At 39.2% G+C, this 19,920-nt stretch overlaps 1 protein-coding gene across 2 annotated transcripts in view; it reads left to right on the top strand.

Annotated features, from left to right (window-relative positions):
• LOC145990204 (uncharacterized) overlaps window positions 1-19,920 on the top strand; it is a 101,271-nt gene that overhangs the window by 64,833 nt on the left and 16,518 nt on the right. For both annotated transcript variants that reach the window (XM_083125870.1, XM_083125869.1), the window contains exons 12-13: window positions 7,132-7,331; window positions 9,852-10,019. In XM_083125870.1, the coding sequence (XP_082981996.1) occupies window positions 7,132-7,331; window positions 9,852-10,019 (368 nt within the window). The remainder of the gene's footprint in view (window positions 1-7,131; window positions 7,332-9,851; window positions 10,020-19,920) is intronic.

The following is a 19,920-nucleotide window of genomic DNA, read 5'->3' on the forward strand; positions in this document are numbered from 1 at the left end:
AAGTTTAATCCCTCTAGCCTTTGGGTCCTTCCGTAATGCCAGAATCAATTTTCTTTTGGGTACTGGACACATTAAAATAGCCATTTTAGGATTACTTGCTTTAGCCTTGCTTCTCAGCAGTTGCACGTCCGGATGCTTTTCCATCTTCACAAACTAGCGTTACCCTCTAGCCGGACTTCAAGTCAAATGGACTGTGTTGCACCAGATCTCTTCGCAGCCTGAAGCACACGGTCTTATCAACCAACTATAAAACAACACTCAATACTAGCTCCTCACAGTGGGCTATACTGTAATTATTTTCTCTTTTAACGTATACTGTACAATTTAATGACAATGTAAATGTACCAAAAAGAAATATTAAGCTCTTTGTTAGATAACCTGATTTTTCCCTTCACACTGTGCAACTACTCCCTTATCATCCTGTGGTCACCTCACTGGTTTACAGCATTTACAACACTTGTCTCACTTGGTTTTGGACAGCAGCGTTGACAAAATTTTTCCACTGATACCATTGGTTTTGAGTTGATAGAAGTGTGGTCCATTAGCAACATTGTTCCTCTTCAAAGGTTCATTACCTGTCCTTGTGACAGGTTGGAACGCCATCCACAAGATGATCTGGATATACATTTTTAGAGATATTCTGGACCAATTCCCACCTTCCTGGGAAGCATATGATTGACAAACTTCTGGAAGGCATGTAACTACCTGGTAAAGGCTGTGGAAATATTCATTTCTAATTCCTGCTCACACACTCTTGGGGTAAGAAAGGGTAGATGTTTTTCGAAATAGGATTACTATCATGCTGTGTTGTTTCCAGGCCAGATGATTTCGGGTTCTTCAGATGGATGATGGTTATGAATGTGGAATTCATTTTCTTTCTCCATTCAAGAGGGTAGGGAGGGGTGATGATTCAATTTCTTCTTGTGTTCTTCCCTTCTGTAAAAGTCTTTCATGTGATGGTATCAGCCGCCGATACCGATGAGTGATTTGTAGGGACAATGATTTATGTTAAATAAAATTCATGAATTTCGCATTTAAAAAGTTACAATTTCGGTATATAAAGGCGGTGAAAAAAGATCATTTCGTTGGAAAAGCGGTAAATAAAAGTCAAAGTTAAGTAGTCTGCACCTACCTTTTATCAGTTAAAGTGTACACTTAACATAAGCTCTGCATTGCATGGTTTTAAATTGTATCTCTAGTTGGTCATTATATTACCATAAGTTGAAAAAGCACGCTCACAGTCATCATTACTAACAGTAAACCACAACACTTGCACAGTTAGTGACACAAAGCTTTCGTGATCTTCTTTAAGTGCTAGCAGCATATTAATTAAATTCAAAGATGCACCTAACTCCTTCACATCCCTCTTTACCATAGCTATCCTGAAAAGCTTTGTACCCTCTCAAAAATCTAATTGTGAACATGCTTTTAGAATAGGCAAATTCTTTCAAATGACGTACAAGTCTTCATTGACAATATTTCTTGCAACATTCCGCATACTGAATAAAACATTTAACATTTCCAAAAAATATCTTCCCTGGATCTTTGCGGAGCAAGTCATTTAATTTTGTACAAGCCTTGTTGCCTCGAACTCTCGAGCACGTTCAAATACTGAAATAACTTTGGACATTGTAATTCGCCAAAGAAACTATGAGCAAGCGCACAAGAAGCAAGAAACTCTTATTTTTGTGTGGCGCGTAATGGAGACACAGACTACACACGATCTTCTGTAGGCCTCTGATTGGAACTTTTTGGACCGCAAACTTCGGATGAAAAAAAATAGTACTACTAAAACATTTGCATTTTAGCTACAAAAACATAACATTAACAGCAGAAAACTAATTTCCGTATTTTCTGCATGACAGCAACGTATTTACGCATTACGTTGGAGCGAGATAGCCTGAGTTGCAGGAATGGAGAAATGAACGAACTGAGAAGAAAGAGGCTAAATACTTATCACTGACACATTTGCACGGTTTGCACTGTGCGGCATTACGCTTCTGATTGATTTAGGTTATTTTACTTTGCGTTTTGTGCCTCTTGGCTAATTTGCGAAGATGGGGATGAGTGATGAAATGATGAAATTGATGAATGGACATTCACAAACAACCAAGCCCTATTACGCTTCTGATGATGTAAAACTACTTTACGCAGTCATTGTCACCTGTAATGAAATGTTGAACTTTCTCGAGCAAAATAACATTCCAATGTTATGAAAGAATTTTTTTTTTTGTTTTTTTTCTTTTGACAACTGAATTTTGGTGTTATTTCGTGAACTTCGACACTTTTCGTTTCATTTCGCATTTTGATTTCATTTTGCGGAACTTCGTGAATAAATTGGAGCCGAAAATGGTCATAACTCTCATCCACTTGTCTCGAAACAAAATTATACTCACTTTAAAATAATTTCGCGTTTAAAGCATTCGCGAAATTTCAGTGTCCCTAGTGATTTGTTTTTATTGCAAATGACACAATAAGAATAAGGGAGAGCAGGGCATAAAGAGAGCTGGCCAGATGAGCTTTATTTTAATAACTGATTGATCGAGTTTCTGTTTTAAGTCCACTCTATGCACAGATAGGCTAATCGGGACTGGACCTACAGTTTAAAGTGGGATCTGAACTAGGGATGGCCAAACGGATCCGGATCCGAAAAATCCGGATCCGTTTGGATCCGGATCCGTAAATTCCGGATCCGGATCCGAGAAATCCGGATCCGAGAAATCCGGATCCGAGAGTTCCGGATCCGCGGATCCGGATCCGAAATTTCCGGATCTGGATACGGATCCGAGAGCTCCGGATCCCCGGATCCGGGTCTGAAAGTTTCGGATCTGGATCCGGATCCGAGAGTTCCGGATCCGCGGATCCGGATCCGGGTCTGAAAGTTTCGGATCTGGATCCGGATCCGAAAATCCGGATCCGGATCCAAGAGTTTCGTATCTCAATCCCATTATAATATTACCACACCTTAGTCCTACAAGAATTTTTTTCAAGTGTTGTTCCTAAAATACTTTGCTACGCATCGGCTAACACACTCGTGCACAAATGTCCGAAGTGATTTTGTAAATGCCATTGAAACGAATATGTATTCATTCGAATGTATTGGAAATGAAAACACACATAAATGTGAGACATTCCATTCCAGGATGAAACCTTTAACACATATAACAAGATAGAAATGTTATAGAAAAATTATACAATTGTTCTACAGTTACAGTTTTACAAATTAAAATAAAACATTATAATATATGTAGTGTTAAATAATTACAAAGTGTAAGACTAACAAGGGAGGTTATCTAAAGGTCCCCCTCCGATTTCCATGAAACTTGGCAGTATAGTGGGGCCCAAAGGAAGAATTACGTGTTTTTTTGTTTCAGCTAAAAAACGGTTTTAGGGGGCAAAACCCCCTCAAATGTCAAGATGAGGACAAATTGAAGTGAGGATCTGACCCCTGTGTCTTTCCGATTTCCATGAAACTTGGCAGGTGTATAGTGGGGCCCAATGGAAGAAATACGTGTTTTTTTGTTTCAGATAAAAAAACGGTTTTAGGGGGCAAAACCCCCTCAAATGTCAAGATGAGGAAAAATTGAAGTGAGGATCTGACCCTGTGTCCCCCTCCGATTTCCATGATACTTGGCAGGTGTGTGTATAAACGGGCCCAAATGAAGAAATACGTGTTTTTTTTTGTTTCAGCTAAAAAACGGTTTTAGGGGGCAAAACCCCCCTCAAATGTCAAGATGAGGACAAATTGAAGTGAGGATCTGACCCCTGTGTCTTTCCGATTTCCATGAAACTTGGCAGGTGTATACTGTATAGTGGGGCCCAATGGAAGAAATACGTGTTTTTTTGTTTCAGATAAAAAACGGTTTTAGGGGGCAAAACCCCCTCAAATGTCAAGATGAGGACAAATTGAAGTGAGGATCTGACCCCTGTGTCCCTCCCATTTCCATAAAACTTGGCAGGTGTATAGTGGGGCCCAATGGAAGAAATAAGTGCTTTTTTTGTTTCAGCTAAAAAACGGTTTTAGGGGGCACAACCCCCTCAAATGTCAAGATGAGGACAAATTGAAGTGAGGATCGGACCCCTGTGTCCCCCTCCGATTTCCATGATACTTGGTAGGTGTGTGTATAAACGGGCCCAAATGAAGAAATACGTGTTTTTTTTTGTTTCGGCTAAAAAACGATTTTAGGGGGCAACCCCCCTCAAATGTCAATATGAGGACAAATTTAAGTGGGCATTTGATTTGTGTGTCCCCCTCCGATTTCCATGAAACTTGGCAGGTGTATAGTGGGGCCCAAAGGAAGAAATACATGTTTTTTTTTTTGTTTCAGCTAAAAAACGGTTTTACAGGGCGAAACCCACTGAATTGTCAAGATGAGGACAAATTGAAGTGGGGATCTGACCCCTGTGTCCCCCTCAGATTTCCATGAAACTTGGCAGAAGAAATACGTGTTTTTTTGTTTCGGAAAAAAATTTGTTCTAGAGGGCAACCTCCTCTCAAATGTCAAGATGAGGACAAATTGAAGTGGGGATCTGACCCCTGAGTTCCCCTCCGATTTCCATGAAACGTGGCAGGTGTATAGAGGGGCCCGAAGGAAGAATTACGTGTTTTTTTGTTTGAGCTAAAAACTGTTTCAGGGGGCAAAATCCCCTCAAATGTCAAGATGAGGACAAATTGAAGTAAGGATCTGACCCCTGTGTTCCCCTCCGATTTTCATGAAACTTCGCAGGTGTATAGAGGGGCCCAAAGGAAGAAATACGTGTTTTTTTGTTTCGGCTAAAATACTGTTTTAGGGGGCAAAACCCGCCTCAAATGTTAAGATTAGGACAAATTGCCGTGGGAATCATCTGACCCCTGTGTCCCCCTCCGATTCCCATGAAATTTGACAGGTGTATAGAGAGGCCGTATGCCCCCTGTTTCTTCCTATGCCATATTTACGTGGTTTCGGGGACTTCAATTTCTCCTCATCTTGACATTTGAGGGGGGGGGCTCTATACACCTGCCAAGTTTCATGGAAATCGGAGGGGGAGACTTAGACCTCCCTAGTAAGTAAGTGTATTAATTAATTACAAACCGCGCACGCGAGCACACACACTATATATATATATATGTGTGTGTATGTATATTATATATATATATGTATATTAGCAGGTAACAATATGTTATAAGCACATTCTTACTTTCCAAAGAAGCGCATGTGGGATGGCAAAACGGATCCGGATCCGAAAATTCCGGATCCGGATCCGAAAATTCCGGATCCGGATCCAAAAGTACCGGATCCGGATCCGAAAGTACCTGATCCGGATCTGAAAGTACCGGATCCGAAAGTTTTGGATCCGGATCCGAAAATTCTGGATCCGGATCCGAAAGTTCTGAATCCGGATCCAAAAGTTCTGGATCCGGATCCAAAAGTTCTGGATCCGGATCCGGATCTGAAAATTCCGGATCCGCGGATCCGGATCCGGATCTGAAAATTCCGGATCCGCGGATCCGGATCCACAGATCCGGATCCGAAAAATTTTAGGATCCGGATCCTAAGGATCCGGAACCAACTGGATCCGGATTTCGGATCCGCCAGGATCCCGATCTGGCCACCCCTAATCTGAACCACTATGTGTCTCACCGGGTATCGAACCTGGGATGTCTTGATCATAAGGCAATGACGTTACCACTAAGCAATCGGGAAAGCCTTGATCTAGAGAGAAGTTCACATAAAAAGAAATCATCCAATGTCACAATTCATTTTAAAGTGTTAGAATGCTATATGAGAACTTGAGGGTTATTTGTCATTAAATCATGTGATGTGTTAGTATGAATCTGGTAACTATCCTTTGTTATTATGAACTGGAATTGTACAAGTATCAGCATCGGTATTGGTTCAAAGTGGTATCAGCTCAGATGTATTAGCGATTATTTGTTATGTCGTTATAAGTCTTAATTAAGTTTTTGAGGTAACTTGTAACGAAGACAACAGTTTACATGTGCACCTAACTCCCAGTACTATGTAAATAAGTCTTGTAGAGAAATCAACAAAACGTTTTTCAATACATATTCATTCTGATCCACAGATGTTATAAAATAATAACTCTACAATTACATTATTTATGCATTAAATCCTAAGAAAGTATACAGAAATTACACTTGCACTACTCAAACAAAACATGCTATGGGATTCTTACTTAACTTTGAAATATGACGAAAGTTCTTCGAGTATCATGTTTTTCTTTTTCAACTGGCAAAGTGGTTGCATTTGTAGTAGTTTTTTTTTTTTTAATGTTGCTTACAGTCTTTTTCTACAGAGCATTCGAAAAGTCCCTGCACTCAAAATTCGCAAATTTTTTGCTCATAATTTATTGAACGTGTCAAAGTAATGAATACATACATTTGTTAACTACCGGTATATCTTGAAATACACAAAAAATAATTTGTAAACTAAATGTGAGTAATACTGCAATCTCTGAAGTCGGTAACACCCTGACAAGACTGCAAACCACTGTCCACACGTTGATTTGATTTGATTTGATTTATTTTACTTTGCTTTTGTGCCCCTTTTGGCTAATTTGCGTGCTTTTGTGCCCCTTTTGGCAAATTTGTGAAGATAGTGATGAAATTGATGAATGGACACTCGCAAACATCTATGCCCAGGCTGGGATTCAAATCTGGGACCCCTGGCACCGTAGTGCGATGTGATAACCTCTCGGCCATGGGGGCTGGCTTTCCGTGTGTTGAAATACACAGAAAGAATATTGTAACTAAATTTGAGACAATCATCCATTGCTGTTTTAGCTGGTGCCGGATCATCGGGAAATAGACTTCTCCATTTCACCACATATCTTACGTATGAGATACTCAAAATATGCTTTAAAAAAGCAATTCGCTGTGTGTGCGTAAAGATTAATGCCCACTGAGACCCAGAGTAACATGGCAACTGATTCATTTCCGGCATTTCAGAAAATATACCCACACTTCTGGCACAAAAATTCCATCCTTCGGTTCTTTGTTTCCCTGTGGGCGTTACAAGCAACTCATACAGATGAATGCCTTAGTAACTTCTTTTTAAAGTATGAGTGCTGGGACTTTCTAATGCACTGTACTACTATTGAAAGCTCTAAGCTTCTCTTTTCTTATTTCAGGTGAAAAACAAGTTTTTTTCGCAGTCAACAATAGACAGAGCCTCTCTCAATGGAAACTCAAATGAAAGTAATACAGAAGGAAAATGCTTGCTGTCTACTCCTTTGAGCGAAGACAATGTCTGGACTAGAATGCTTCACCAGATGCGCTGGACAGGAGGTGGACTGGGAAAAAAGAACGAAGGGATTGAGGAACCAATCAGGTACTCCCACCATAACATTAGGTGGTTTCCAATTTATGTTGTAATTCAGTCTGAGCCATTACCGGCACTGATATTGGTTCAGAATCTACCACCAATACTGTCCAATACTTTGCCATAATTTAGGCACCTTGTGCAGTATGTAAATAGTGGAGACATAATGTGCAAAATGCACTTTTTTTTTGTCAAAACTGTGGGATAGATGCATATTTTGTGGAAATGATGACTACTTGATTTTTATGACTACCTCATAAGTTAAACTAAGAATAATTTAACAAGAAACTATTTTTAGATTGATATGGTCTCGTTATATTCTGACACTCGTAATTATTCTGAACAGTTTTTAAGTGTTCCTACATATTAACTACATTACCCCAGCTATGAATGTACAAATAACACATGTGGAAGCTTTTTTAGGTTGATGACATTTTTGCACTTGTGATGAGAGTTTGTTCTAGTCCTATGCTTATTAATCCATGAAAGAGTTGATGGTCTTTAGAAAGTCATGGTTTACCTGCTTGCTGGAATGCTAAAAAGTAAAAAGAAGACACCAGTATTGAATTTGGTAGAAATCTATATGTAGGGGAAGAGGGACAAATATGAAATAGGGGTACAAATATGGAATACCATTATATCTCACCTGGTAAGTGCTGCACTCTAGCAATAACTATGTGAAAAGCTGGGCAGTGTCCCTCACCACCACAGGAAGCAGTTAGTTTGCATCTAACAGGGCATGTTAGAAGGATTGTTGTGGTTTCCGCCCAAAGTGAAAAGTTTGGAGGTAAGTACCTTTTTGCCTTGAGCTTCTTATAAGTACACAGAATGAAAATAGTAGTATTCCATATTTATACCCCATTTATGTACAAAAATTATTAAAGTGGACTTGCATCTGGATCCAAACCCGAAGATGGAGCAGGACCTTCTGCTAGAAGTGAAGTGGCCACCTCACCTGTTCCTGCAATTAAGAGGAGGCAAGGGAGTAGGGGGAGGAAAGCAGGGACCTCTAATATCCTGACTTCATCACCATATAAGACTTCCATTGAAATGTCCACTGCTGTTAAGAAAGAGCCTGTTAAAAACAATTGGATAGAAGGGAAATCGCCATTACCAAAAGACTGCGAATCATCAGACTCGGACAGCGACGGCATATTCAGCATGCGAGATGACTCTTCTGATCTCAGTATGTCAGATGCCAGAACACCAAGTAGTGATGATGCTGAATGTCTCTTCTGTTCTGGACAATTTTCTGATGATAAGCATGGAGAAGAATGGGTTAAGTGCGAAATGTGTGATATGTGGGTTCATACTGAATGTGCTAGATATGATAATGAACTTTACATTTGCAATTTTTGTAAGTAGGTAAATGGTGCCCTCATAATCATAGTAATACAGACATGTACAGTTCAGAAACTTTCTCATATTTGTGACTTTACAGTGTTCATTTATTTCATGTTTTCACTACAATTGTGTTTATTGTGTTTATATGTTAATTTTCTGCACAATGTTGCCAGTATTCCATATTTGTACCCCCTTTTCTTTTGGAGCAATCATGTCAACTTTTAGGAAAATGTTATTTGCAAATACTTTCTATAATGTTACGTAGTCTAAACCCGATATTCTATTAAAGAACTAATTAAGGAAGAAGAGGGTAGTTTCTCGCATACATTCTTCAAAAAATGTGCCATTGAATGGTCAAAAACAAAATGGTATTCCACATTTGTCCCCCTTCCTCTATATACCAAGTAAAATAAAAAAGAGGAAACACTCACTCACACAGGAAAAATTCAAATTTTCGCAGCCATGAGCTGCATCTTTAGTTGTAGAAGCAAAATGAGAAGAACGAATCAATAGTGTGACCTGCAGGGTTGACAGGTCCAGACACAAAGTTTTAGATGGTGCCAAAAATATGTGTTTCTCTAGCCCGGCTTGTCGAAGCCTGCGAGTGCTGTGGGTGAGATGTTGGCGAGTAGGGTTAGTAGGGTGTGTGTGTATATATTATATACATATACACACACACACACAGGGATAGAATGAGGAAAATGAGATGATATATTCACAGAAGAAGAACACAGATGGAATTGGTTCAGCAGTGTATGGAAGTGATGGGTGACAGGCATCGAGGAGAGAAGCATTTTAGCCAGTGTTGACTGTACGGTTGGTGGTAGGTGGAAGTTTGCGAAGAGAAAAGAGGGTGGAGCAATTATTGGATGGCTAGGTTTAGTCTGGGGGCATGGTGGCATGCATGCCCAATATGTAGGCACTTTCCCATCGCCTAAAGGAAGCTGTGTCTGTGAATAGCATAATAAGTGGATAGTGACTAAACGCAAACAGTCCTTAAAGTCTGCTGTGTGTGTGTAAAATGGTCCTCAGCACTTAAGGTTTAAATATTAGCATTGGAATTGCTTCAAAACTTGTGTAAGTACATAAAAATTTGTATATTTTCTGCTTCATTAGTGTTAAACAGAAATATTTTGTGTCAAATATTTAATTCCTTTGTTTTGTGTTTTTTAATTTTTTTCCCAGATTACGGCAAAATGTAAAGAGAGCAGGATTAGGTATTGACGTAAACTGTGCAACTGATTTTGAAACCAAGCTAAGAGAACTAATGAGGAACTTTGCCAAGAGTGATTCTCTAGATGATTTGATATTTTCATCCGAGTTTAGTACCGAAGAAAGAACAGTCATGGCTGGGTAAGTTGAGTGTAATATATTCTTCATAAATGCAAAACATGATAACTAACAATTATTCTTAAAGCTTCCATATTACTAATGCTGATTCAGTAGCAATGCCTATGTATTTGTATTGGATTCAGGAGGTATTGGTTCGCAATTTAATCATTGACCTTAACTTACACTGTTCCAGAGTTCGGAAACCTTTCAGGTTCTGTAGAAAGGCACTTTTGGAATATATTGGACAAACCGGCAGAAACATGCATATTAGATGGGGGGAACACGATAAGAATATCAAAGAAAGGGATCCGAAAACGGGGCTTGCGGAGCATGTAATAAACAGTGGGCATAGAATAATAAAAAGGGATGTTATCAAAAGAAGTAACAGTAAATTGGATAGGAACGTATACGAAACGGCACTTATTTGTGCGGGAAACCGAAATAAACTGAACTGGGACAACGTCAATTTGGATGATGTATGGATTAGCTTTTTTAAAAAGTGGGACAATATGAATGACACTCATGTCACCTTGGAGGTAAAGAAAGCAGCCGAAGTGGAACGCGAATTCTCCTTGGATTGGTGACGACAGGAAGAAAGAAAAAAAAGAGGGGAAGGATCTCTCGTGGGAGGGGAAGTACCCCTCCACTCCGTAGTGTGGTGCCAGCTGCTCGCACACTTCACCTTGCCAGGGAACTATGGCTTTCAACGGCTACTCAAGTACACCGTGGTGGTGGTTTTAAAATGTTTTTTTTTCGAGATTTTTAAGGGTTTTTAACAAAGGTAGTTTTAATTTTGTATATGTCGAGCACTATGAAGTGTTTTCAACCCAAACCTTTCACCTAGTATCCTCGCATGACACTTCTCCGACGTGGCTTTGATGTTCCGAGCCTAAAATACGACCACCTGAAGAAGGAAGCAGTAAAGCTTCCGAAACTTAGTTTACAACGAATACATACTCACTTACGTAAGTAGACGAAATTCAATACTCTAACGTATTTTTTTGTTTATAGATAGTGAGTAACACACACGTAACCAATATGCTAGAAATAAACAAACTCTGAAGTACCAACATTGGTGATTCGTGGGAATCTGTAATGGTATTGGCACTGGTATCAATATCAAGTGGAAGCAGTATCAGTTCACCCCTAATTACTACCAAGTAACATTTTGGCAGTCTAAATATGCTTAAAAATGTGAAAAATTAATGCTTTTGCATTTATTTTACACTGGCACGGGAGATTTTTTTTTATGACTACATTACAACTACTTTAAAATTCTGTGCAATTGTCCATTTACATTTCATGACCTTCGATTTCTATTTAAAACAATGTTCCATCTATGGGAGCTACAGCTGGTGGCTCTGGAGTGAGGTGAAGGGCTAGTAGTAAAAAATTTAAAACACTTCTTTTTATCTTCGTCTTTCCAATGAGAGATGGCCGCTGTGGCTCAGCCAGTAACGCGTCTGACTACCATGCTAAAGGTCAAATCTGGGAACTTTTCTAACGGAAGCGTCCCCAGCACCCACCCAGCATCGAAAGACATGCGTACCTGTGGGAAACCCTGGTGGGGGGAGGGCTAAAGGCAGTCAGGGGTGTGATGCTGATCACATCACCCCCACTCACGACCGGATCAAGAAAGTGTGGGGCTTTACCCTCACACCCCTATACGCCTTCATGCTATGGTACTAAGCACAGGGGAGCACTTTACCTTTCCAATGAGAAGATTGTGTTTCTGACAAAGCATGCCTTAAATCATAAACATAATTCATATTCTCTTTAAACTGCACAAAAGGAAACACAACATGGGTATCAATATGCACTCATTTCAACTCCTCGAAGGCAAGTGCAACACACTACTTTCTCCACCTGTGGATATGCAGTTGCATAGTAGCAAAGCTTGCAGCAGTGACATCAATGTTGTCATGGCAAGCAACATTACACAACTACCTTTATGAATATGGATATTGCTTCACCTGCTAGAGCTCTGCCCTTCCGGATGGATCAGTGTGGCTCGACAACAGTCGAGAGTGCTTGCCACATAACAGACTATAACAGGGGTTCCCACGGCTCCCAAGCCAGAATGTAGGCCTATCCAACACTTGCAACGCTCAGTTAGAGTGGTTAGGTTGTTGCCTTATGTTAAAAAATGAACACACATTTCAAATTTAGAAATATTTTACATGTAAAAAGTAGTAAAACCATGTGTAGACTCACAAGTGAGTGTCATTTCAGTGAAAATATTGGAATATTTCGCGGTGTACACTTTAGGAACCACTGGACTACAATCCACAAATACATTTCTTTTAATACAAATATACATACATGATACGGATAATATAATAAAAACTTTCTGTACATTAATATGTGGTGAGGTCCCACTGCACCTACTTCACCTGATCTCTTGTATAATTCTCTTCCATTCTTGACATTTCAGTGTTATAATGCTTCTTTTTCTGGACATACATTGTGTAATAAACAATTATGATGGAGCCTTTTTGTAATATTTAACAAACAAATATTCATTAAAAGAAGTTGTATTGTTACATTTAATTTTAATTAACCCCTTAAGTGTGGAATTTGTTAAACAAGTCGCTACTGGAAAATGTAGGTTTTTCATCAAATTCACATTGTGCTGCTGTAGTTTGTTTGTTTCAGCTATATTAGATTTACTGTGGTGTATATAGTCACACAGACATTTGGCGAGATAGTTCTAGCTGTATTAGAAACAAAAAAATAGTAGCAAGAGAGGAAAAAGAAGGAGATGAAACTAATTTTTCCCTTCTTCTTTCTTTTCATCTTTTTCCTCTCTTGCTACTATTTTTTTGTTTCTACTACAGCTAGAACTATCTCACCAAACATCTGTGTGACTATATACGCCACAGTAAATCAAATATAGTTGAAACAAACATAAAGTGTATATATACAACTTCCACACTACAGCAGCACAATGTGGAGGGCTTATATATGCACTATCCACCCTTAAGGGGTAAATATGGTGGTGCTAAATACATTTTTCTTTCTATTTGTTTCCGGATTGTTTTAATCTACACATCACTTATGGGTAAAGATAATCCACCCTTTACCTTAAATGTACAAGGGTCGTTCAAGGTTGACCGGGACTTTTATTTCTGTAGAGGAAATAGGTAGCAGAAGAAACACCAAACAATGTCAGTTTTTCAAAGTATTCTCCGTGCACGCCGAGGCATCGTTGCCATCGTTCTGGCAGCTCCCGAATTCCTTTGGCATAGAAAGAACTTGGTTGTTGTCGTAGCCACTGGAGGACATTGCTCCGCAGTGCTTCGTCTGTCGTGAATTTCTTCCCTCCCAGATGGTCTTTAAGGGGTGCAAACAAATGATAATCACTGGGGGCTAAATCCGGACTGTAGGGGGGATGGGGCAGAACTTCCCAGCGCATGTCGGCCAGAGTTGTTGTTGTCGCATTGGCCGTGTGAGGCTGGGCATTGTCATGGAGAAGAATGACATTTCCAGACAACATCCCAGGTCTTTTCTTGCGAATGGACTTTCGTACAGCACCACTCAACAATGTGGAGTAATACTGGGCATTAATCATGCTCCCTTTGTCCACAAAATCCTCATGAATAACGCCCATCATGTCCCAGAAGACACTTGCCATGATCTTTCCAGCGGACGGCTGCGTTTTGCTTTTCTTGGGGGGCGGGGAACCTTTATGCCACCACTCCATGCTGCGTCTTTTAGTCTCTGTGGTTGAATTGTGCAACCTTGTTTCAGCACACGTGATGATGGATTGCAACAATTCATCACCTTCTGCTCGAAACCGATTCAGAAGCTGTTCACACACCGTCCTGCGTGTCCACTTCTGATCGAATGTCAGCTGGTGGGGAACCCACCTTGCACAGATTTTGTGGAAGCGTAAGTGGTCGTGAATGATTGTCTCAACACTCCCGACACTGATATTCACCTCGGCAGCAATATCCCGCACTGTTACTCGCCGGTTCTCAAGAATCATTTGCTCAACACGTGCGATATTCACTGGTGTGACTGCAGTCGGGCGAATGTGTCCATGCGCTTCATTTGTCACCAGCTCCCGTCCTTCGCGAAACTGCTCACACTATTCGTACACTCTTGTCTGCGACATTGTTTGTTCATACTGTGCTTGCAATCGTCTGAAAATCTCAGCTGGTTTCACTTTCTCCTTCATGAGAAATTTGATTACACACCGCTGCTCCACAGCCACAGACACACTGCTTGCCGCCATGTTCGCTGCAACTGCTGCGCATGCGCGAAATACGTCATGCCGGGCGCTAGTTACTCGCGAAGGAATACATTACGTCACCCGCACGTTTCATCATGATCCGGCTATTCATCGAGTTTTTACGTACGAAAATCCCGGTCAACCTTGAACGACCCTTGTACGTACAACCGGGTTAAAAAATGCCAGGAGAGGGTTTATATTGCAGCCATGAAAGCAGCCATTCTGCCCTACCTGAACAAAGCCTCTAGGAACTTCTGCCACCCATGCCTCATTCCTCTTTTTTCTCTGGTTGATGTGTCATGTTGCTATGAAAATTGTGAATTTTCCAGTGCCTGTTGCATGGTTCCACTTTCCTTCTCATTTTGTATGTACATCCTTTCTGGCACCCCCTTTCTTTTACTAAGGATGGAGCAATGCGAAAATTTTACCAATGCCCATAAACTACAGATATAAAATTTACCAGTACGAAAAACTAATATCTTACTGATGTGATATAAAAAGGTTCCTTGACAAATATGGATGATTGAATATAGAAAAAGTAGTACTAACTTTTTCTGCAAAACAGTTTTTTTGTAGTTCTATTAATTGCAGTGGCCACAGCTTCACGGAAAAAGTGAGTACTGGTTTCTCTAATTTACTACAGCCTCTCTCATTTCCAAAATATCAATAGATGATTAATAAGCATTTGCAATTGATGTATGTAACTGAGTGACTAATTAGTTTTGCCTTTGAAAAATATTTGCATATTTTGACATTTTCTTTACAAAATTATGGCTTACGAATTACTTGGTGATCTTATGCTGTGTATAATTTTGTGGTTCAGTCTGCTGTTCTTTGTTGCTGTGGTTCCTGCAGCATGGGGATCCAGGTGTTGTGTGCTTGTTTGTCAATATTTTACATCTTGTGGGAAGTTTATGATGACGGGAGTTTCTTTGAATTTTGTGTCCATCACAAGGTGGCTACTCACCAGACATTCTGCGTGAATTATTGGTGCAGAGAATTATGCATGAATATTTCTACTTAGACGTTGAAAATTGCAACTTTGATAAAGAAAGCTGTGTGGATAATAAGACAAAATTTTCTCAGTATGTTTATTTTGTTACTGTCCATTGCAGAACATTCTATCTGACAGATGGAAGATTATCGCAATGTAAGATAACTTGATGTTGATTAGTTAAATTTAATTTTAAAATTCGCATACAATTAACAATTTTGTTTTAAAAATCAGTATATTCTGTGACATTTGTGACTTGTGTTCATAGGTGTATTTCAAGTCATGAGTATGTTATATGGCAAATGTAAACTTTGCACCTTAAGTTAAATATTATAAATATGCAGAGTGATTACAAAGTCTTGATCCATTTTTGAGAAAAAGAGGCTTGATATTAAAATAAATGTATTGAATGTATTCCTGAGTACATGGTAACACATAATTAACATTGAAAGAAAATAATATCTGACATGATAAATGATGTACAGAAGAAAATCCATGCAAGTGTCACCTCAGCGTAATTCCACATGAGCACCTGGCATATCTACACGTGAATCCCAATCAAGCACCCTTTCACTTGTTGAACACTGCATGCTGGATACTTTGATGTAGGTGTTGAAGAGAGGTGATCACCCTGTGCACGTGTGACTTAATGTAGCTCCATGCACAAAAATTAAGAAGTGTAAGATCTGGAGATCATGGTGCCCAAATGCATTGTAATCCTCTACGAATCCACCTCCATGGAAACGTAGCATCCAAGTACGCACGAACAGTCTTTGCGAAGTGAGGTGGAGCTCCATCCTGTTGGAAAACTATGGTTCCCAAGATGCCATCCTGTTCCAATTGTAGTTGAAGGAACAATTGCAGCGTATCGAGATACACATTGCCTGTTACTGTGTGTCCTGTTCATTGGCACACACACTACAGTTTGTGGTGTATTTTGTATTTCTGTGATTTTATGATAAAGTTCCTCGTTTATTCACCGATAGAATATGACAAAAGTTTGCTCTGCCTCATCGCTCATCGCGCTGCTTTTGTTTGCGAGTGGCACAGGGCTAGCTATTGCTTTGGCCGCTAGATGGCTCAAGGTGCCATCATGGCATTGTTCTCGTCAGCAGACAAACTTCGCTTCGCTCCAGACCTTCGTGGAACACAGCTCTCTCTCTATCTCTCACCTCCTGGCTTCTGACGTAATGTGTGCAACAACTCGACATGGAGAGAAGAAGCATGTGTTACAACTCATAATTTTGACTGTGTATTTGACCGTCGGAAAAATGGTGAATTTCTTCAAGATATTGTGACTGAACAGGAAGTATTACTTGAGTAATTTTCTGCAATGGATGTTAAAATATATGTTGCAAGGTGCGTATCAACAATTTGTGGAATTAAGTGAGAAAACTTCATTTTGGTTCACGAACAGTTATTCGCAATCAAGTTTCGGAAGCTGGTCACATATGTGTTGGTCAAAGGAGATTCAGCTTGAACAGAAAAGAAAAACGAGAATGCTGTTTTGATGTGGGGATACTTTGCTTCAAATCGGTCTGCTGATTTTGATGATGTTCTACTTGTCAAGTACACCCAAGATTTGACTACAGAGAGATTTTTCCCTTTTGAGGAGTGATTTGGTTGTCTTTCGTCTTGCGATGCCAATTGTTGCTTGATGTTACAAGACAAGGGAACAACTTCGTGTGAAATGGTACGTCGATTATCGTCAAGTTGAAGCTACAAACAGGAATCACAATTCTGTACTGGGAATTAAAACGACGTTGCATTGTGCCAATTCAATAAGTGAAGGATCAGCAGAGGCATGTACAAATGTGTTTACTTGTAGTGCGTTGCAATTGTAACTAGAGGGATTACAAATGAACCATTACGTTATTTTCTGCAACCTATGTAGAGGCAAATTAAACTTTTGAAAAAAGCAATGCACCTTTTCGTAACATTGATCAGTTATGTGCAATTCTGTTGAAGCAACCAAAGCAAGATTCATAAAAAAATTGAGTAACGTCAAAATAGAGTCTTTAGTTAATTAGTCCCCCACCTTTCTGCCTATAATTAATTCGAGAGAGCACCACCTTAAAATTAATGAAGTGAGACAAGATCCTCAAAATGACATAAGTTGATAAGTAGTTACCTGATTGTCAACCATCAATTTAAAAGAAATAAATGTGGTTACATGGATTAAGGTAAAGGCACCAGTTCCCTTCATGTTAAGGTAGATATTGCATAAAAATAAATCTGTTCATGAACATGTTGCAAAGATCATTTTTTTTTTTTTTTTTTTTTTTTTAAATGTCAATGCTCAATGATGCTCATGATGGCATTGATTTGTTTCAATGTTCGAATTATGATGAAAAAAATTACAAATAAGAACAACCCTTAGTTTGCCCCATAAGTCGTCACCGAAATTTTGACGTGTCCTTAAAGTCGTCACTTGAATATACCTATAGTCGTTACTGTAACTGCTGAAATATTTCTTCATAAGAACATATAACTCATTTCCTTATCTTTAATGATTTAATTTTATTGCTAGTAGGAATTTGTTCTGTTGGCTGTTTCAGAGGCCGATATCTCTGATTGTTTCAAATGTTTCCAGTACCCAAACAATGATGAATCTTTTTCATCTCCAAGCCATGTATCTCCAGCTTCAATAAAAGTTTTGAACTTTTCATTTCCAATAAATTTCTGAAGTATTAACAAAGCTGCACATCTACTTCCAAGGGGTTATAAGGGAAAATGTCACTCTTTTTAAATGCATGCTTCAAAATATCTTCATTATTATTAACGCTTCAACTAAGAGCAAGGGCCAGCAACATAGCAAAGTCTTTTTTGGTGACATTTGGACTTTTCTTCTCAGATACTTGTTTAATACGCCATTCATGTACAGTTTTATTCCATGATTTTTTTATAGTGGTTTAAACACACCTACGTCCATAGGCTGTAAGATGTGAGTTGACTTTGGAAGGAGAGCTACCAGGATGATGCTGTGATCTTCACAGAAACAACTAGAGTGCATTGTCAAGTGTGAAGAGTGTCCGTTGATGAATAGAATAACTGAAAGAATTTGAATTTTCGACTAACCAAGGATAAAATATGTTACTTAAAAATTCATAAAATGCCTCACCAGACATCCACACATTTGACGATTTGCCAATTCCCAGCCAGGAGGAACTCCTGTTGCTACATCCTGTGGAAGATGCTCGTATTTAAAACATATCAACGGAGAACATAATTTTCCAGCAGCACTTCCTGTTATCAACGCAGTCAAACATTCCTTTTCATCAGATCCTACCTGTTGATAAATATTTGTTGCTCCTTTTGGAGCCAAACCTTTGTTACTTTTCGGGTTGAGAAAGAACACAGTTTCATCTGTGTTAAAAATGTGTGATTGATCTTGAAGAATTGTATTTAAATTGTTATTTTTTAGGTAAGTAAAAACCTCTGCAAACCAATGCAGCTAGACTTGCTATCAAATTTTGAGGTGTCGTTAATGTCAATCCAGTGTTTCTCTTGAGAAATGATTCTACCCATTTTCTTCCTGGTCGACCATCTTTGAATGGAAAATCTCTCTTCAGTTTCCTTGAGAGTAGTTGAACACTGTTTTTCAAATCTTCTTTTGTTAGAGGAAATCCTGCTTTACCAACTGACACTATCCAATCAGCTAGCAATTTTTCTTCTTCTGTTAAATGAGAGCATGGGCCCATTTTTCTTTTATTAGCCATCTTTCCTTTCCATTTATCGCTAAGAGTTTTTCGAGGCACAGAAAAATATGAGTTTATTCTCCAGCATCTAGAAAATTCCACAAGCTTCTTTTCTGTGGACTGAGCCCAGTTCTCACTGTAAAATAAAGTTGTTCTATTCGTATTAATGAAGAATGTCTTGAAGGCAGTAATATAGTAGTCACACCAAGCAATTTAGTAATGTAGTGACAATTAATTTGATTTTCCAATATCAATATTTTGTTTATCCTCAGACTACTGAATTTGAAGATATCACAGAAACGTACATGGAAGAATGCAAGAAAAGGACAATGATGTTATGAATCTGTCTTACAGAAAAATATACATTTGTTTCAGTAATTTTTCACATGAACCAATACTCGTCATTATGATGTACCAGTGCTCGTCACCCATGACGACTACTGATCTGAATAGCACTATTGCAATGAAATTCGTATGGTAGATTCAGCACCGCGTTATAAGAACATTAGCTTCCTTTGGGCTAGAAAAATACATTGGCCATTTTTCACCAGTGGTCGTCACCCCTGACGAGCATTGGTGCAGGCCAAATTTTGCATGCTACAATAGTCGACCCCCCCCCCCCCCTTCGTGGCCAACGTGGCAAGTCAAAACTACCAAATTTTAATCTGACACTGTATATCAACTTTCCAGATGAAGTTAATGTGTAAATAATGATCATATATTTATACGTAACACACTCATGCTTATAAATGAATACTTACTTGCCTCACTGTAGCAAAATGAAGGAGAGAGCCGAAATCATGACCTGGTCACTGAAAAGACGTCATCTTCACTCAGCCACGTGGTCCACAGCAATGGGTCAATATTGCCAGTTCCTTACTAGATTATGTTTGTGAAATTGCTATGAGTTGAACACCAATCTATACAAAACCTTTCTTATTAATATTCATTCAGTGTACAAGTGACGAACACTAGAACAGTGACGAAAACCGGTGC

This window comes from Lepisma saccharinum, chromosome 7 (genome assembly GCF_977018435.1).
Source record: "Lepisma saccharinum chromosome 7, izLepSacc3.1, whole genome shotgun sequence".
Taxonomy (NCBI): Eukaryota; Metazoa; Arthropoda; class Insecta; order Zygentoma; family Lepismatidae; genus Lepisma; species Lepisma saccharinum.